Below are 21,731 nucleotides of genomic sequence, written 5' to 3' on the forward strand. Positions count from 1 at the left end.
ATGTGGGCCATCTAGGGAATGAAATGCAAAGAGAAGCCATCTAATTAGTTAAGGTAACTGCCTTCTATAGCCTGTTCACGTTGGCTATCACAACTGAAACCACTGGGCATCGAAACAGGTGTTTAGAAAGGGGACAGTAGGGAAGGTATTTAAAAATCAGGAAAGCTTTACTGCTAGAAGTGGACTCTCCATCCAAATAAACTAGCCCTCAAGAGATCCTTACCGGAGATCCAGACCAGCTTCTTTCCAAAGTATGTCCATCAAACGCAAAATCTGGAGCGTCAACATGTCCTGTCGGAGATCTGTAACAAAAGGTTGAAACTGCTACCTCAATTTCTCAGTGTGTTGTAGACAAACTTTCTAATGTTTATAAGGCCTTCAGAATAAGGTATCTAAAAATACTCAGCAAGCCTAAAGGTTAAAGTGGGATTAGCCATCATTCTGTCATCATGACTGATAATGTCTATACTTTGAAACCCAGTCAGAAGATGCTTAATTTGTTTACCAATGTTAGAGTAAACCATGTTTATATTATGGCAATACAGAGCAACACAGCTTAAATGCAAGTGGGGGAATGAAGAAGGAAAAGGAAAAATTTATAATTTTTAGCATTGCTTACCGTCACCATTTTTAAAGATGATCCCCACAAGATCTCCTCCGAACATTTTATTGTTGTATACTATCCACAGAGGCTTCATTTTAGAATCCATGTATCTACACTTGTCAACACTAGAAGAAAATACAACAAAAGTTTTAGTCAAATAATAATTCAGCTGAAAAGGTCTAAACATTGTTCAAAATACAACAGAAAACATGGACTTCCAGTTTGGAACTGCTTAAATGTTATCTCTGCTTTCATTCTGCTACTATGCTATGAGTGCTTACCACATTATGAACATATCTGTTATAGATGGAATGTACTGGATACCGTGACTGGCATACACATATCTAATGCTTAAGTTAAGCACCCGCATTTTCAGGGAAAATAGTTTTCTTTATATCCTTTCCCATCAATTTTTAGACTTCAAATGCTGTTAAAAGTTTTTATAGCTTTTGTGCTTATTGTTATAAACAGAAGCCAGGAATGCAGTCTAATTAACTTTTAGGCTTATATTTAAATATATTTAACTGTGGTAATGCATTGGCTAAGAGAGTACTAAGTTTCATGGTGGATCACAAAAATCTTCTAACTTAACTGATGCCTTAACCCTAGGAAGATTCCCAACAAACCTTCTCTCACTATAGAAAAAGTTCCCTATGACAGCCTTTCTGCTGAACAATACAGCCAAAGGAAGTTAAAGCACAAATGTGTTTCTGCTTTACTGCTTCCGTGCAAAAGCTACAGTGATATTTTATTCACTCATTCTTAACTTACTGTAGTTCTGAAAGTATAACAGAAGGATTCAGAGGAGACTGGAGGTCAGAAAGTGCTTCTCTGTAAGCATTTTGTTTCAAGCACGTATGCATCGCATCTTTTCCTTTTGCTTTGCTTTGCTTCATGGCATTCAGCTTAATTAGACTATTTAAAGTCTTCATTTTATTAAGGGCTTCCACCTGGAAGAGATATTTTATCTTTAAAAGTTATTGCTCTGATTTTACACATAATACAGTGCAAAATCCTATTTCAAAACAAAACAAAGTTTTAAATAATTCTACAACTTTTTAAAAATTGAAATAATAGATAGCAATTATGGTGGCATTGCCAAAAAAATATGAGAACAACCTCTTTTAAGTCACTGATGTCCCAGAAATCCCATTTTCATAAGGAACAAAGACATTGATGGGATGAAAACTCCTAAGCTTTGAATCACTTTTTACAGCATGAATTAACATTTCCAAAAAAATGAATAAGGTATTTTCACGTATGATACATTTACACAAATTCCTTCTTTCAAAGTACAATTTTCATCCACGAATTCAACAAAGCACGTAAGATAGGTGCCTCTATCCATACTGAAGTCAAGAGAAATATTGAGTGCTTCATACCTCTGACAAAAATCAAACATTACTTGAGATGAGCTATGGATGCAGATACTTCATTGTACACATTCGGTTAGATGCACACAATACGATATGGCCATATGACTACTTGCAGACAATTTTTACATACGTAACTACACGTACTTCACTTTCACAGAGCATAGTTTTTAATGTTTGTTCATTAAAATACTGCTGCAGTTAGGCATAAGGTAAATGTTCTAATCAATTAAGGTGTTCCAAATCGTAGTATCTCATATAAGCAATATTGTTACCTTAAAAATGTGTGAAAAGGCAAGGCAATTATTTGCAATCAATACAGGTGGGTTTAACCTTTTTTCCCCCCGCCTTCTTCTGTTTTGGGAAATTTTCTACTGGTACATAATTTCTAAGAAAACATGTGAACTAGTGATGTAAATGTACATAACACTAACTGAGAAAAGCCCTTTGGTAACAAACCTAGACAGCACATACAAGAAATACAATTTCTACATTGCATCTACATCCAAGCAACTTGTTAGCTGAATATAAAATAGTTATTATAACAATCAGCTGTATTTGCACTAGCCACAGTTAACATGCTCAGTAATACACATACTCGCTAGCAAACAGCATCAATTTAATAATTACAAAAAGTTGATTTCTATACAAGGAAGCTTCAGTCTAACTTATAAGGTGCTGAGTCAAAACTTACCATTTCTACAGACAGACTGAACCCTGTCAGGCAGGATGCTGTGGAAATTGTATGCAGTTTGATTATAAAGCTGAGGCAATGGAGACCTGCCAGGTCAGCCATCTGTCAAAACCAAAAGTGCTCTGCTTTTCCACTATTCTAGGAGCTGTACAAACATCAGTGACAAGGGAACAAAATGGAACCTGTGCTGTACAAACAGGAACTTTTTGAAGTATTTCTACTTTGAATTTCTTCCGTGTTTGCACAGTTGGGAATTTTTTTGCCCCTTCTTTGATTGTACTGACATTTATTTCCTGTGAACTGCACAAAAACTTTACTGACCTCAGGTCTATTGCTTAAAGCATTTCATCACCTAATCTTTTATGATTTTGACAATACTAACAAGCACACATGTGTAAGAGATGGTCTTTTCAATGTCCTGTGAACCGCAGTAATAAAGAGCACAACAGTACATTCCTGTTCCATATGCCTCTCAAAGCATAGTTTCAGTGTAGACAGTATCAAAACTGTTAGAAGTAACACTCATCAGACAAGTATCTACCGAGTTAGTCTCTGTGGCCTGATACAACAAATACATTAATTCCAGAGAGAGATCATTTTTCAAAGATTTTTACAGTCGTAATCTAAATTAGCTTGCTAAAACTGCATTAGAGCCTTCAAACATGATTTGTGAGTGTTTCTATTAATGATCTGCTGATATATGTATTAGGGTATTTAAAAGCAAACATAGCTCTTCTTTTTTCTTTTTTTTTCCCCCCCCTGTAAACAGCACATCTATATTAACACTAAAAGGAGTATTTGGTTTACTTCAGCGTCTTTATTTCCAGGGAATACTACATTATACTGCAACTTCAGAGTGTTCTGCACCACCTTCTAAAAAAAGCCAAATCTGCAGGAAGTAGTCCTGGAGTCATCTAGATAAAATTTAGATAGAAAGGTAATAGTTTCTATTGAACAAGCTACCCTTACTGGGGAAAAAAAGGTCACAAGTTTCAAGTGCTCAGAAACCCTTCTTCAGTTAATAATCCAGACAGTCTACTGTTCTATCCAGAATATATGCATACTGCTGAAAGTATCTCGCACATCTCAGAACACTACAGAAAGAGCTCCCGACCTCTGAGGCCCCACAGCGCTAGCTGCCTTCTGTGCCAGGGAAGACTGCTCCATCATCCATCTATTTAGCCCTTTTATTTCTCTGTCCATCCCCAACAGATGGACTTTGCCAAGGTAACCAATATGCCCCACAGGACCAATGGAATAAGTATGAGAGTTACAAGCTGGGATAAGTCAAGATTTAAAGGAAAAGGGAAGTCTATACCTGTTTAGCAAGCACTTTCATATGAGCAACACTTCCTCGGCAGTAAGCTTCAAGTATCAAACCAAACTGCACTGAAACGGCAGGTATGTGAACCTCTGACCTGTAAGAACAGCTTCTCATCAGACCACAGTATTTACAGATTGGCATTCATCAAGCCACCAAAATGAAAAAAAAAACAAAAACAAACAAACAAACACCAAAAAAACCCCAAAACCCACCACAAAAAACCCACCAAACACTCCCCCCCCCGCCCCCAAACTCATGTTTTATGTAGATAAAACAAAAAGGCAGGGTTCTTCAAAAATTACAAAACACTTATGTGCTGAACACTATGAGAACTGGCTGGTTTCAATGCATGCCACTTGTTTCAAGGTCTAGGACTGTTCTGGAGGCAGTAATGTTAAAGAGGTACTGAACCTCATACCAGAGCCAATTATCGTCCAAAACATTTTCATGAAGTACTTGCTCTTTTTGTTTAGAAACATTAAAATAAATTGTACGTTGAAGACAGAATCAACCTATAGTCCATTCTGCAAGGTATCTGCCATTCATGGAACTGGTCATCAAAAGTGCAACAACACATAAAAATGCTTTTATTTGCTGTTAGACTCTCAAAAATAATGCAATTTTTTCCAAACTGTGAAGTATAAATATTGTACTTTTACTGCAGGCACAGCCAAAACAAATACTAAAGTTATATACAAACCTAACTTATCAGGTAGTTAGAGCTGAATGCAGTTTGAAAACTTCCATGAAACAGTACATTACAAACCACTGTATTATATTTTTAACTATAGGCTTGCTCTGATCTATAAATGCCAAAGGTAAAGAAACATAAAGAGGACTTGTAGGGGACTACAATTATGGCTCATTTACAGAAATCCTCAAGAAATCATATTTTAAAGTCCAATCAGGCTCAATAGTTTCAGAAAGACATAAGGGAAAAACTCCTACCTTAGATGCCAGAACAACATCTGTCCTATTCTCCTATTAGCGAGTGCTCTCTCTAATAGAAATCTGGAGAGAGCACAATCAAGAAAAGGTTCATACTTCAGGACTTGCACAAGTTGAAGAAGATACTGAGAGAGCTCTTCATCGCTAGAATGAAGTACATAAAAGCAGTTAGTAACAGAGTAACTAGATCAATGATATTCCAGAAATTCAGATGCACATGACAAATCCAGCAATGACAGGTTTGTTCCAAGAGCAAGAGAGTCCCCAAATTTTTCAGCCACATGGAGAAGGACAATAATACACAACTTAGTACAATTGCCAGATTGATCAATTCATCAGTAAATTATGCCTCTAACAGAATCTTAAGGCCCTCAAACCTGTAAGTAAAAATGTGATATTCTGTCATGGGCTTTTACAAGATCTCAGCCCGAGTGTTAGGTTAAGTATCTGGGAGATTAATTATTTCAAATTATTTCAGACTGGACATTGGCTGCCTTTGATCACTCAACCTCTGACTGAGGAGCTGGACCTTCACAACCACATAAAGAACCACTGTAACCCAGCAGTTAGCTGCAATGGGCATGAACAAGAACTGAGAATACTTGCATATACCTATCAAAGTCACTCAGCTTACAAAGAGGGGGGAGAAAAGTATTCATTCCACTGAAAGCAACTCACTTAACGCATCTTTAAAAGTTACTACCTGTCAGTTAATAGGTGTTAATTTATTAAGATACACCTACAAAGTGATCCATTTAGCCAAAACATTTTGTTTGGGGTTTTTGTTTGTTGTTTTTGGTTTTTTAAATCACGCCAACAGCATGAAGGTTTTTAGAGGATAAGGAAAAGTACATCATCTTTGAGAAACCAAACAGTGTCTAAATTACTCCTACTTCAGAACTGCAAATTTAAGTATTTAGCCACAGTTCATAAACATACTTCTGAAGAGCCTCTATGCTAATTAACTACTTCAAGTAATAGTCTTACATAATAAAAATAATTCCAATAGTTTTCTATAAAATCCTGTATTCCCCTCCCCCCCAAAAGAACCTCTCACACTTGATAATTATGTTACTCTAGAACAAACATGAACTTTCCTTGACTTTCTACATTTGAGTATCTTTTTTCTTATAAAAGGCCTGCAGAATTCAAATTCTCTGCCTAAATAGAAAGGGAAAGAGTAGAAAATCTTCTGTCCATCACTTGAAGACTTCAGAGATGCAAATACTGAATTCTTTCATTCTCTCCATCTTACTCTGAAAAACTTCAGTAACTTGGTAAAAACTTTCAATTATGCTGTGTTGTATTTTTTTCACCTGTTTTTTTAATTTCAGCTAATAGGATCACCTTTAGTTTACAGTTTTTACCAGCTGCCTTCATCAGACTTTCTGAAGAAGTTGAAAACGGATTTCTGACACCCAAATGAACACAATTTTGCTTCTGAGCCAGAGCTAAGAATTCCGGAAATAATTCCAAATGTAACAATTCAGTATTATTAGGATAGCCCAGCAGCTAAATTGCTTGTTTGCATTTGAAAGAAGTCAAAATATTCTTTTTTTTTTTTTTTTTACCCCAAAAGTCTAGCCTTGACCATTAAAAAAATTAATCCTTAAACTATTCACCACAGATAATTTCGAATTCAAGGACAGGAAATATGCAGTCATGCTGCAAATGATAACGTTATACAAATCTTGCTCTAGGTTACAGTGAAGAGCAAAATTATATGTGATAAAGGAAGAACTGCAGATAGCGACGGCTACTGTGAAGAACAAACAAATCAGCAATTCTCTGGGTTTTTATTATATGCTACAGCTGACATTTCTATTAAATGATCCAGCCAATACCTGAACACAGATTGTGAGGTGGCTAGATGGCAGTTTTAATAGTATTCGACTATTGTCATATTTTGTCCTTTTGTTACTAAGAAATTCTCACACTCTCATGCTCTCCCCATTTGTCCAAAAAAGGGGTGAACACACAGCCCTCTCTGGGACAAAGGTACACCGGTGTTCTCCTAGCAGCGTGGAGAATAATAATCACTGAATACAAGATGTCAGAATAAGGTGGGTTTATTTGGCTGCCAATGTGCTTATCTAGAAGTGCTTTATTTGGTCATCTATTCATGGCAGGCAGTGTGTTTAAATCCCTCCTCTTTGGGTTCTTTTTTTTTTCCTATAGACTAAACAGAATGCAGTTTTTCACCCCAGAAATCCTTGCATGCTGAAGTAATACAATATACTCACCTCATTTGCTTTAAACAACCCACTGCATATTCTCGGACATACTGGTCTGGATAATTGAAATCCAACAATTCTAATGCTTCTCTAGGCAGCAGCTTGGGCCATATCTGAAGAAGAGCCTGAAGCTGTTTTAAAAAGATGACTATTAGGTTACAAGTAAAGTAACTACTAAAGAAAAGAGATGGCTAGAGCTGCCCATAAAAGATCCAGATTTTTTTTTTTTTTTGCACCAAGTCTCATTTACACAGTCTGACTGAAAAGTCTCTTTCTTCACACATAGACATGACACACAGTAAACAAAAATTAGGTAATCCCAGATGTGTATGTCTTACAAACAAAACGTCAATAAAATTTAGATAATGTTTTGTAAATGCTCTCTTAAGTATATAAATATTTTTATAACAGTAAAAGTTTGCCATTAAAAAGAAGTTTAAAGAAGGTTTTTGTTGAGAGACATCTTTACCAAAAATATTTATCCACCTCAACTGATGGAGCCTTTTCCCACATGCGCTGTCAATAGTAATGAGCTTAAATTGCAGAAAGGATAATTCAGGTTAGATATGAAAAAAAATTCCCAATATTGAAGACAATGATGTGCTGGAAAATAGTACAGAAAACACTAGTATTATTTTGGAATAATAAGAAGAAAAGCTTCTAGAGCTCTCATAAAATGAGCTGGGTTTATTGCATTTTAATGAAGCTACCTGCTGAGGGTATATTTTTATTAATATGTATATAGTTGTATGACTGAAACAGTACACTATTACTCGACATAAGCAAGCTTGAATGTGTGCAGTGTATCAACAGCACAAGATTTTTCCTCTCTGTAGGAACAAGTCATAACTCACGATAAAAATACCCTTTCCTACAAATCCGGTAATACAGATATTTCATATTTAAATAGGAACTTACAAAATCTGAATGATAAGGAAGATCTTATTTTTCTCCTGATTTAGTAATCCTTTCACACCAACAGTGAAAATCTCTATTTTCTACTCTATGTCATCGTTCAATTAATGCTTCCAGTTCAAGTATGACAAACACGTATGAGTTCATAGTCTCAGCGTGCATTTAACCGGCATGTTCATAAGACCACTGAAACACCCAGGGGGCCAGGTTCTGAACTGGTTCCTCTGTGCAGTTTCATGAAATTCAGAAGGCAAGGAATGGGCACAGATCAATCACCAAGCAAAGTCAGTGGCCATGCTACAATTCCAGAAGTGGAGGAAAGAATCAATTAAACTGTTTTCATGGGCAAATACTGATATGAACACATGCAAGATTCATAATAATATAAAAAAGAAATTAAAGATGTTTTAAAATACAGATGTCGTATTCCCACAGAAACATACACACAAAATTTATTCAATCCATAGTCGAGTAAGGGTGAATGACACCATCAACACTTACATATCATGAATACTTGTTCTGAAATTCTGAAAGAAATACTAACACTGAGCAGACACTTAATACCATAAAACAGATGTTGAAAATGCAAGCAGCAGCTATGCTTGTCAGACACGCAATAAGAAACTTCAAAACAAATGTATCAGAACTTCTAGACAACCTACTTTAAATCAGGTGCAGAACCAACAAAAATACAGAAACATTTTGTTGATAATGAATGATCAAAATGACTGGAGAACCTGAAATACAGTCTGAAAAGATGAGTCAAAGCAGCATTACATGCCTCGTATATCAGGCAAGGAATTTTGCAAGTCATGGTCTACAGCATGTACACATTAACTGTGAAGTTTATTTGAAGACACAGACCCCCTCACTTTGACTACTGAAATTATTTCAGAGGTTATTACAATGAGAAAATGTGAAGTGATATGAGCTTTGAGGAAGCAAGATCTAAATGACCTACAAAACAGCCAAGAAAATTCCCCAAATACCTACTGCTCTGTTTGCATTCTGCCTTGGAACTTTTATTAAGAGAGAAGTGCAGTCCAACTAGCTCCACATCACAGGTGCGTTGCACGCTTCTCAAAAGTGCAGGTGAAAGAATATCAGAAATTGCATTACTAATATTGCATTTGGACAAAAGAAACTTGCACCATGATATGCCTTCATCTGCTTTGGCAACAGAGGGGTAACCGAAGAACTTCCAAATACATCTCATTTGTAATGAAATTTTACATTTCAAAATACGCGTTTCAAATTGTTAAAATTTCTCTGCAATATCAAACATGTTAAAACGCTACACACAAGAAATACTGCATACTTCTCCTCTCACGTAGTTTGCAACTCCTGACAAGCTGTGAGAAAATGAGGAACTTCAGTTCTAAGCAACAACCTAATGGTTTAGAGAAAGCTCAAGTCTGACCGGCCTTGGAATATCCTTTTTTTTTCCCTATAAAGAAGTAACTATGATTTCTTCCCTAACAAGACAAGTTTACTCTAAGAGATGATAGAATTAAGCACAGGTCAGTATTTTTATTCCAGTTATTTCAAATATCTCAAAAATTAACTGTCTGATCACCTGTCCTTTCTCTAGTTCTCATTAATGATGGTGTCACTTCACTGAAAGTGGGCAGATTTCTTTTTTTTTTTTTTTTTTAAGTAATGACTAAGTTCTGTTTTGAGAATAAATACTGCCTGTGAACTCTGCTAACAAGTTCTGCCACCCTACTACTCTGCTGAGCAAGGAGGTTATGGCAACAGTAAGGGCAAACACCTTTGGAATTCCTTCAGTGCAACTATTCTACTAAAATATTGCAATACAATGAAAGCTGGGATGAAATCTATATGGTAAATAATACAAGAAAGCTGCTTTAATCCATTGTATGTAACTTTATGGACCACTGAACTAATAGATTAAAGATGGTCTACAGTCAAATACAGTACTCCATTTCTAAAAAAAACCTTACTACTTTTGAGCTGCATTAATAGAAACTTCTAGTACCACGGCATGCCTGTTGTAGCAGCACAAATATTGCAACATACAGCTAGTACTATATATATTTAATTTTAATGAGTGCTAAATTATTAGTCCTGCTAATTTTGGAATTCATAAAATTCAGGAGGCTGTCTTGCCTTACCTGAAAAGGGAAGTCATTTGGAATACTTACATGTCCATGTATTACAGAAATATTTGGCATGTTTAAGGATAAGATCTCATTTTTCAGATCGACTGTTCTTGCTGCCAAAACCAATATTAAAATATAGACCACACTATTGTCTATACATAAGCAAACATAAATACTACATTCCTTCCAGAGAGTACATAGTAACAAGTAAGATGACTATATTTTCAGCTATCTGTTTAAACAAAATGCTTTATACGTATTTTTTAATATTCCCAAATTTAAAGGACTTTGAGCTCTCAGCTAATATACATACTCCAAACACCTTTTCAAAACTCTGCTACCAAAGGCCGTATTTCAAAGCCCCTAGCAAGCAATCAGAATGCCTTCTCCTTCACATATTTTAATGAGTAAACAAATACCTGCTTATATTTCTACAGTTTGTATTTCCAGGTAACTTTTAATAACAACCAATAAATGCAGAAGCACATAATGGAATTACTAAGCAACAAAGGATTCTTGCATGTGGAAGAACACAAGTGAGCAAGGAATGTGTGGGTGCCCCATTTTGTTAGTGTAGTGTTCATGGAACGGACAATGAGCTAGGATGAAATGCCAAACTAGGCAAACTAGGATGAAATGCCAAACTAGGCAAACTAGGATAAAATGCCAAACTAGGCAAACTAAGATTCTGACTGACTGGATAATCACAAAAATCACATGATGAATAGATGGAAGTTGAGTTTTCATGGAGTGGTTTCCTTTTCTTCTAAGAACACCTAGCTTGTAACAGGCGGTCAGAATACTAAGCTAGAATAGAAATTTATACTATCTATCATAATCCTTCACAGAAAATGCTTTTTGGCTCAAAGTTTTTTAAAAATAATTTTAAAAAAATTTATTTTAAAATTTGAAAAATGAGACTCATGGAAAGACATAAATATTACCTCAGTGTAACACCCTGCAAGAAGTTGAGCATCATTTAAATGCGCAATTCCATCAGGATAAGCAGATGAACAAAACAACGTCTGTGTCCACCCCTCAGAGTGAGTACTGTGCTTGTTAACACTGGCCAGACTTTTATAGTTTTGCCCAACCTGATCTGTACACAGTCAGACTAAAAAGTTTCAATACAAATCCAGGGATCTGTATTTTATTACTTTTAAGTCAGTCTGTCAAGCAGGAATGATCTCACTATAAACTCATATAATTTTTCCTCTATCAAGGTTCCACCTATTCCAAAAAAGCATCACAAGAGTTAGATTCTATTTGGGTAAATAGAGCAAAAGGCAGCTACACCAACTTCTTTACAGTACAGTAAAATAACCTTGCACATCTATACAGCAAACAAATGATACAATTTTACTGAACATGTAATCTTGTATCACAGCACCAATCCTCAAGTCCTTAATTACTTACAGATACTTTAAAGAGACCCTATTTGGTCAAACAGTCCACATGATGAGAATGAAGTATTTTGTACCACTAGTGGGTATCATATCTCTTTGAAAAATCATCTGTCTGCCTCAGTGAGCTTTAACTACCCAGTCTGAGATCTGGATTTTTATAGTCTTGGAGCAGTTTACAATTGTTATAAGCAGCTTTATTTCAGATCTTGATTTACAAACTTCAACTTTTTTTTTTTAAATAACCTTATAAAATAAGTTCTTACTGTGAGGGTGGTCAAACCCTGGAACATGTTGTTCAGAGAGATTGTGGAGTCTCCATCGGTGGAGATACTCAAAGCTCAGCTGGACACAGTCCTGCTCTAGCTGACCGTGCTTGAGCACAGGGGTTGGACTAGATGATCTCAAGATGTCCATTCCAACCTAAACGATTCCGTGAAATTCGTTGTATTTAAGATCAAAGTTGAGCACAAGATTTTAAAATTAGCCTGTATAAATAGTTGCTGTGCTTTTCTCATCATTCAGAGGACCTCTGAAAGGCATTTTGGGTTTTGTTTTTGTTTTTTTAAGATACTAAGTTCTTGCTTATGTGTCCAGGCCACAGAAGGTATACAGTGAACTTTGGTTTATACAGTAGTATCATTTCAAAATGTCTATACCTGGGGAAAGAAATCCTATTTACTCATTATTTGACTCCAGCATTTTTCCCCACCATCACTGTCTTTTGCCTTACCTGAGCAACATCTTCAAGTTTGTTCCATTTTAAAGAGAGCAGCAGTTTTGGCAATGATTGTGGAAAATTTTCACGACAGTCATATCGCAAAGTCCAAATAAGATCCATTTCATTTTCACAGAGTTGAGATAAAGGATCTCTTTCCATTATTTCTTTTAGCACAACATAAAACTTCTTACCACCTCGACCCTAGAAAATCAGAAAAGTGTAATGTTTTGATATATTCAGTAAGATTCTTGTATTTTAGCTCAAATACGAGAAATCCTACACCAGGAAGAACATAGATAAAACTCATGAAACACAGGGCAATGACTACTATGCCTTTCTTTCAGATGTCTTAAGCTATAAGAACTGTAACTAATAGATTCAAAATTCAGTGTACAGAAGTTTCTGAAAAAAGTAACTAAACTTTAGAGTTAATGACACTAGATGGCAATATTTCTATTTTCCAAGTCTAACATGGAGAACTTTCATTTAGGATGCATATACTTTCTCCTTTTGTTTAAGTGAGCAAATTTAATAGATATATGATTTTTTTTTTAAATTAAAAGCCAAAAAATACTTTTCCAACAATAACCAAAGGGAAGTACATTTGCTAAGTACACAAACACATATTTTTTTGTCTTCTAATCCAGACTTGTCTTCTCCAGACATTTTGCTCCATTTTATATCTCTGAAACATTAACATTAGTACTGATTCTGTAAATCAGTTTGTATGAATGAGTCTTCACACTGGCTCAGTTAATACCTTCTGTCCCCAGCCATGCCCTTATGCAAACTGCAAGGGCAGAAATTAAAGCAATGATATCAACAACAATAGCATTTCATAAGTTAATGGGAGACAAAAGAAACTGCTGCTTCTGGGTAAGGAGGTACTAGTTGAAGGGAATAAATTAGTTCCAGTTGAAAAACAATATGGCAAGCTTTAAATACCGAAGCCAACTTTATCTTCAAAAAGCTGAAGAAGTTTCTACATAATTTTAAGAGGCAGGCCAAAGGTCTTTACAATAATGGAGGGAAAAAAAAAAAACCCCACAAAGGAAAGTTCAGAAGAAATGGTAGTCAAAATCAATTAGGATTCATAGCAGAAACAAACAGCTCTCATCATATAACATTCTGCACAGGTTTTCCACCTGACAAAAAAAATACATCTGCTGCACACAGAACTTAAGTTTAGCTCCTTCTAGTAAGTTATAAGTGCACGAGCCTTGTATTGTGCTGCAGTGTTTTAAGTAAGTATTTTCATATAAAAATACCACCTAAGTATAAATTCTTTAGGATTGAATAGACTTTAAAAAGCTAGTTGAATTGCAATGCTTATTTAGTAAAACTAAATACATACTCTGTTTCCGTATCAAAATAAGTGAACGGTCTTGACAATAAGGTGATTCTTGTACCTGAAAATATTAACCTTTCAAATTAAAAGTCACAATACTGTCAAGCTGACATGCTGCTATTTAAGATTTCCAATTATTTGTACACTAAGTTGTTTGCACCCAAAGTAGCTGTGTTTTCACTTTTCCTGAGCACTTTAGGCACTTGGTATTGTAACTGACACATTTTTCAATTAACTGCTTTATTCTTCTATAAAATGCAGTTGTTATTATTACTGATAATCCAACTGTGCTTTCACCATCTTAAATTGCAGTCTTCTGTATTTTTGTATATAATACAAAGAAAATGCCTTCAGATTTTGGTGATCTTTTCAAAATTTGTCTTCAAGTTAGAACTATCCAATTCCTCAAGAAGAACATATAATCATCATATTTAAGAAACATCTTCTTATAGATCAACGACCATTTTTGAGAAAGCTTATTTGGAAACATCAATCAAGTAAACAATCAACAACAATCAAGTAAATCATCATACTTGATAAAACTGAGCAATATTCCAGCAATATTTTATGCAGCCCAGGAATGTTTTCCAGATCCAGATCTAATGTAAATCTTAGCTGTGTTCCAAATCCATAAAGTATGTAAAGCAATTGTGCTTTCTGACAAAAAACAGCCAAGAAGTCCAAAATATATTAGAAAAAGCGTACATATACCTGAATTTTAAGGCAGTTCAAAGTGAATTACATAAGAAAGCAGAGCCAGTAGAACTGTTGTTATTTGAGTAGGTGACTTATTTCTAGATTGATGTAAAGATTAAAACCAAAAAACCCCAGAAAATTAATTTTAAAAGTCTTTAGCAGATGCTTACCGCCATTGCAGCATTGTCACTGCTTCTTGCAATCTCAGCTGCCTTTTCAAGTATCTGCAAAAAGATGTTTTTAAATACATTAGATTTAAAACCAAATCTGACTGCATTGAAAGAATAAATATTGTAGAAATGAAGCAGATGAGGAAATTTTGCTATCTTTTAGATAATTACAACACTATTATTTCGTATATACAGTGGTATAACATGGACTTCTATGCTGTGTCCCTTTTCTAATCTGCAGGACTATGGAGATCAGGAATAGCAGTGGTCATGATTACCTCCATTTTCTTCTTCTTCACCAGTCCTGGGCTCGTCTTCCCGACAGCATCTTGCTTTCTGTTTGCATTTCCTCATTTTTCATTACAGCAAACCAGTTTCTCAACTCTAAATTATCCTTTGCTTTCTCATCTCTACTTCTGCTGTTTTCGAGGTCACTGCTTCCATAAGACATACCTGTTACCCACAGATCCACACTTCTAGCCCTCTATTTCAGTAAGAATCCACAAACTTATTCCTTTCACCATCCTCTCCAATCACCCATGTGATCTCAACTACCATTTCCAGTTGCTTCTCTAAATCTAGGATCTTCCCTCATGGAATGTCACGAACAACCACTTTCCAACAAGAACTCATTTAATGATAAAGTGAATATTCCACCAACAAGCTCTCAGCACCAGTTAATACACAGCAACCCTCAGGAACAAGGACTGCTACTCTTGTTAACAGCAAAGCAACATTTCCCCAGAAGCTCAGCTCCAAGTTACTCTTGCCCCTTTTTATTTTTTGGCCCTTTGAACATTCTACTTAGTTTCTGAAGTTGAGGTAATAAATCATGATAGGTAGTTAAGTATAGATGTAAATACAGTTCTTCAAACTATATTCTGCACACTACCGCAACCAACAGAGATGCATTAGAATGGTGACTGCCTAAGCTAATTAGACGAGCTGAAGAAGTCAGGTAGGTATATCTACAGTTGTCAGATGCTGCTGCTTTGAGGAACAATTCATAAAATGAAGTATCATTTAAGAATGAACTCTAAGGAACTACACCATCTCCTTTCCCTCAGAGGTCTGCCTCTCCCATCACCCAGGAATATAACACCACCCCCAGACACAGATTCAGCAAGGCTTGTATTGTCTTTACTCAGGCAATACAAGAAACAACAAAAGACTACAATAATCAGAGCATAAATACCCAGCAGCTAAAATCCTTAAAAATATATACTAAAACTTGTTTTATGTCTTTCTCTGTACAAAATGCTTATTAATACGATGTATTACATCTGCTACTTGGCTACAAAGCTTGTTTACATACTGTGCGTGAAAACATGCATAAACAAAACCACAATGTCCTAATTCTATGTTTGATGCTTGTCTCCTTATATTTTAGAGTTACTCTGTTTGCAAATAAGCTTTGAAAGTTTCTGCAAGTCCAGCTTTGTTCAACTGAGCTCAGTGTGTCAGCAGCGCTGACCATTAACCAGCCCAGTATATGGCTCCTGCATTAGACAACAGTTTTCTTATCAATTTTCAAGGCACTTTTGCTCACTCAGCCACAAACAGCTGTTCACTGCAAGTGGACTGATGATGGATCAAAAAGATTAATCTATTTTTGCACATCAGGTTTCTTAAAATAAAGATTTGGCATCTGATTCTCTGTTTGCTTGGCAGAAACAAGCAACAACACTGGGAAAATTAGAAACAGCCATACACCAAGCAAGTCTCATCTAGACAATTTTGAAAAAGATTCTCAGCTGATACAATTCAAACAGCTACAATGTTACTCCTGAGTCAACAGGACCTCCACCAAGAGACTCTTTCAGAAGTTGGGTATCTTACGCAATTTTCCATGGAAGATATTTCAGTATACCCACAGAAATGGAATGAATTATCAAAGAGTTTAGAGCTCCAATTTTCCCAGTGATACTGTAAAACGGTTTCTAAACTGTAGGGAATTACAAGTAGCAAAAGTTACCAGAAAAAAATAAGAACTGCTAAAAAAAACCCAAAAAGCATAGTTTGTAGCATTTCCTCAAAGTTGAATGCTTTCAATGAATGTTCCATTACCAGCTCTGCAATCGCTTTATAAAGATGCTCTGGGATTTTCCTCTGTCTGACATGCAGTATTTCACAGGTACGGTTCAAGAAGGGGGCAAAGCGACAAAAAAAGCCATCAGCCAAATGAAAAAGTTACAAGGGACGGTGAAGACCATCAGACACTACCTTAATGTCTGTATAACAGGTAACTTAGTAAAATCTTTTGTCTGTTTTCACCCCAGCATTTCAACATACTGAAAACTTGGTATCACAGGTATAAATAAAAGGAAAAACAGAGCTAGAACAAATATGCACTTTCTTTTATATACATACTTTTATAAACATACTTTTATATAACATGTCTGTAATATGCACATAAAAGCAGCTTTTTTTTCTTTAGAAATTAAATACATATAGTGCAATGAGCAAAAAACTTAAAGCATTACAAATATACCAATAACCAAACTGACTAAAATATGTCCAGTATGAAGAGTAAACTGGTCAACCAAAATTAAGGAGGCAATTAGTCAGTACTGTTTCAGCTCTTCCAATAGTGTTTTAACTCAAGAATGAATACTGCGCTGAAACAGGGAGGGAACCCAAAAAACAACACCAACACCAACACCACCTCCCCCCCCAAAAAAAAAAAAAGAAAAAATCAGTCTTGTTATTTGATTTCACTTTCATCAACCTTAAACCCAAAATCCCTCTTTGATCAAGCCAATAAAGCTTAGTGGTTTCTGTCTTTTGTTCATGCCCCTCAAAGGTGCAAAACCCTCAAAAAAAAAAAGACAATTTTCTCTAACTAGTTATTAACTTTCCCCAAAACATAATTCAGACTAATGTATGTATGAGTTAAAGCTTTTTTTTTTTTAATGCATCATTAGCTGTCTGTTGTAACATTTATTTTATTACTTGTCCCCTGGTCTTCATTTGCTGGTTTGTAAACAACTTGCTATCTAGCATTTACACTACTGACATTACCATGTGTATTCCAAATATACATTTCCTTTCTAGACAGACATTCTTATCCATATCTGTGGAAAACTGCAGGGCAACTTAAGTGGATTTAGTTCAAGAGCAGACCTTGAGAAATCCCTTTTCATACAGTATTAAGAGTCTATTTATCCTTGAAAGGATTTTAGCTCATAGAGGAATAAGTGTCGCAAAGAGTGGGTAACGCACATTTGTACAAGAAATCACAGATCTTTATAGATCACAGGCAGGCACAGTTTGAAGGTTTCCAGAACGGCAGATAAGTTTAACTTTTTGTAAGATCATTGATACTGGAAACTGATTATGCTGCTGACCGTCAAGAGACTATGTACAGATTATTTTTAAAAGTATACATCTTCAAAACACTATCTGAAGACCCTGAAGTCAGAGCACTGGCACTCTCACGCAGTGAAAGTTTAAAAAAAATGCAGTAGGTTAACTAAAAGGTGGGAAGTGGGGAATTCAGTGGAAAAGGCAGTGTTGAAAGGAAAGAAGAAATAGCTATTTACACATAAGCATTCATAACTGCTCTTTATGTCATACCCTACCTTATCAAAGGGAGGGTAATTAATAGGCTGTTTTGAATATTCTTGAAATCTAATGTGCAAAGCTGTTGCATTTTCAGTGTAAGGGTTAGTCTGGACAGTTCCCATTGGATTCAACATTTCTTCAAGTTCATCTGAAACATTAGACAGAACAATTAATATTACAGGCCAGGCATGCATTAAAATTAAAAAATCTGAAAGGCAAAGATGCAGTAAAAAATTGCTTACTGTATACAATGGACAGAAGCAGGTTTTGCTACACAGCACTTTTATTACAATGCACTGCATTTCCAGCATAAACTACCCATACCTCCTACATTCACAAATGTTAGATTATCACCCAATGAGAAACTGATTTTCTCTTTCCAAAATAAATGTAACAGTCAAGGGAAGCTGAGATATCCCTATACTGAACCAAATCCCAGTAAGATCTGCAGCTTCTGTAAACCAGTATACACACTGCCTCTGTATCAAATAGTATGAAAAAACAGAAGAGAGTTTTAAGCCAGATTTGTTTCAGCACTACAGCCAAGTTGATACATGGTTTCTCAAGATGGAATGAAGAGTGACATGGAGGTTTCAGGCACTCTTACTAATTAATCTGCATGTCAGGGAAGGAAGACTTTAAAAAAATTCCAGTTCACATTTTTTGCTGATGCAAATATTGTCACATACAATATAGCTTATCTATTTAGTTTAGGATGCATAGCATAGGGAAACAAATGAAACCTGAACTGCGTCTTAAAAAAAGGTAACACTAGATATAAACATGCATCTATTTTTTTGTGATTTTCCTTCCATAACAGATAAAACTTTTAGAATACTAATTCCAAGCAGACTCTTCCCCTTCCTCCTTCCTGATACACAATACTTTCAGGAAAGAGATTAAGACATTATATATTTATCCACATAAAAAATACAAGGAGTAAAGAGATTACGACAGGGGAATTGGACATGCATACAGTAAATATTCTACTAGTTGATACTACTCTTCTTTAGTCTTAGAAGTTTTTAAAGTCCAAATCTTAAAAGTTAAACTTTACCAGGAAATGATGACCAGCTGTGCAGTACCAGTTCTCCATTCTTCAACTGTCCTTTATAATCAAATACCATGGTATTTATCCAGGCTACAGGATAATGCTGATAAATGAAAGAATTTTTACATGGAAACTAAGATGCCAGTGAACATTACTATACAGCAAGCACGACAAGATAAGTAAAATTAAGAGAGGGTTTGGTCTGGTTTTTTTAAATGGTGCTGTCTTTCAGAAAAGCAGTTAAATACATGCATAGTTTTCAGTATGTACTCCAGTACCACTGAGGACAACAAGACTTAATTTTAAGGGTGTCACTCTGCCAGTGTAAAAATACACATTTCCCTGAATGTGAGCCTAGATGCTAATTTTTTCATCTTTTCCCAGTCACAACTCATCTAGAGTTCAGAACAAAACTAACCTTTTAAAATACAATTCTTTAAACAGCCATTTGCCAACTGGCTTACAACCAAAATTTTCATGCCTTTTTCACTGTCTGAGAAGTACAAAAAGTTTTTTTTGTATCAAGATGTGCAATTCTTAATACATATGCTCTTTTTAATTTTTTTTCCCATTTTGCATTCTTGAACACTAAAGTGAGGACAACGAAAGCTTTCTTAACACTCATTTCAATATAATTCAGAGGTACACTCAAAAAACCCAAATGAAATAATTACCACTTTTCCTGCTTTCCTAATGGTTTGGTATTTGGAAGGATTCATTGCTTTGGTTGACTTTTTAGTTTTCATCTTATCCATCACAGCATAAACTGCAAAGCAGAGCCTTGCCATTCTTGGTAGATCACAGACGTTTATTTCAAACTCTAGTACTTCATTCCAAATGTGGTCACTTCTCCCAGATATTTCTGTGCTTACAATAGTTTTACAAAGGAGCTCTGTACCATGGAAAAGACCAGCCCTAACATGAACCTGCAAAAAGGAATGAGAAATTTTAAGCTTGCCACGGAACCTACAGAATTCTGCATAGAATATTATACAGAACATACACATATGCATTTCATCAATATTTCTATCTTAAAATAAATGCTAATTCTGAGGCTTTAAAATAAACCAAACAATTCTTGAGAACAAATTCTTTTTACTTTGCTATTCATGTTCCTGGCCACATCAAAAAATACTTGTTTAAAATACTGTTGGCTACCAATTTTTTCAGTACTGAATTACTTATATTACCACATATGACTAACAACTCATTTGTAGTAACAAATACAATATATGGATATACAAATACTTCTAACTTAACATAGCTAACACTGAAGGAAATCATAGGAAACAAACAACTACACAGAATGAAAAAGATAAGACTATTTTTCTGAATACAAAGTCTTATCTCCAGGTAGAACCAATTTGTGCTTCTAATGGAGAAAAGCTGGGGGTTTTTTCAGCTTAAGAAAAAATTCATTTTTTATTTAAACTGTTTATAAAAATGTACAGAGGGAACACTGCTGACCCTGACATCAGAAATCACCTGTAATAATAAAAAATAATGTACATAATTCCAGGAATTCTATGTTGTCTTTAGCACCCAGAAACCAACAAAACCAGCTAGCTTGAACTATAAAAACAAGGAACAAGAAAGGAGAAGGGCACAAAGAGAAAGAAGCTGGAGTTACTGGCACTGAAATTAAACCCATTACAGGTCAATGCTAAGATGCAGCTCATTTCTGCATGACAAGGAGGTCTTTATTTTTGTTGCCTGAGCAAACAGCAAAGTGACAAATATGTCAACTTCTTTCAGGTGACCTTCCAAAATATCAGTGTTAAAAAAAAAAAAAAAAAAGAGAGAAAAAACCCCACAAATGTAATCCTTCGGTCAACTCCAAAAAGAAGTTCTCAATGTTACGATTAAATGAGTAAAAAGTGAACTGATGTTTCAGGTTCCCTACACTCCTCAAACAACCTCCCTAACATTCCCTTCAAGCTATCATATTATTTTTGAGCACTGTAAGGGAAAGGTGGAGATGTTTAAAATCTGGTACAGGTTTTGGATAAAAATAATTCACCTTTGAATTCCCAACTGACATAGACAATATCTGTTCTGGGAGAGAGCCTATCTTTCCCTCCTTCAAAGAAACAACAGTGTGATCAACATCGAAGCAGTCCCAATCTCAAGATATCTTTTTTGGCTACACCAACTACTGCTCAGTACTAAGTTCTGCATTCGTAAACTAGCTCTGATAAACTAGCCATTGGCAAAATGTAATACAGTTTAAATGAAGTCACCCTAGAGAGCAAGTCTGCCTTCAGCCCAGAGTAATCCCTGAAGAAGGCATTAGTAGCACCGACAGATGGTCAAATAACAAGTAACACGGGTCAAATAACACCCATTCTAACCATTCTGGACTTCTCTGAAACAATTGCTACCGCTGATCAAAAGACTGCTGTCATATCATAGGCATTGGCAGATGTACTACATCTTCGAGAACACAGTTAGGGGTTACACTCCTTATTGATACAGGTGCCATAGGAACATCCATTATTAAGCTGACTCGTTGACTTACATCTATAAAATCCCAATTTCATTTCCAAGTTTACAATCAATCACT

General features: G+C 35.5%; 1 protein-coding gene across 1 annotated transcript in view; it reads right to left on the bottom strand.

Annotated features, from left to right (window-relative positions):
* Nucleotides 1-21,731, bottom strand: part of PIK3CB (phosphatidylinositol-4,5-bisphosphate 3-kinase catalytic subunit beta) — a 46,752-nt gene that overhangs the window by 12,127 nt on the left and 12,894 nt on the right. The window contains exons 7-17 of the mRNA XM_059822529.1: nucleotides 19,843-20,094; nucleotides 19,175-19,271; nucleotides 18,135-18,265; nucleotides 14,554-14,607; nucleotides 12,352-12,540; nucleotides 7,187-7,308; nucleotides 4,944-5,087; nucleotides 3,990-4,089; nucleotides 1,376-1,554; nucleotides 620-729; nucleotides 224-302 (exon numbers count right to left, since the gene is read on the bottom strand). Coding sequence (XP_059678512.1) covers nucleotides 224-302; nucleotides 620-729; nucleotides 1,376-1,554; nucleotides 3,990-4,089; nucleotides 4,944-5,087; nucleotides 7,187-7,308; nucleotides 12,352-12,540; nucleotides 14,554-14,607; nucleotides 18,135-18,265; nucleotides 19,175-19,271; nucleotides 19,843-20,094 — 1,457 coding nt within the window. The remainder of the gene's footprint in view (nucleotides 1-223; nucleotides 303-619; nucleotides 730-1,375; nucleotides 1,555-3,989; nucleotides 4,090-4,943; nucleotides 5,088-7,186; nucleotides 7,309-12,351; nucleotides 12,541-14,553; nucleotides 14,608-18,134; nucleotides 18,266-19,174; nucleotides 19,272-19,842; nucleotides 20,095-21,731) is intronic.

The sequence above is a fragment of the Gavia stellata genome, chromosome 11 (genome assembly GCF_030936135.1).
Source record: "Gavia stellata isolate bGavSte3 chromosome 11, bGavSte3.hap2, whole genome shotgun sequence".
Lineage (NCBI taxonomy): Eukaryota > Metazoa > Chordata > Aves > Gaviiformes > Gaviidae > Gavia > Gavia stellata.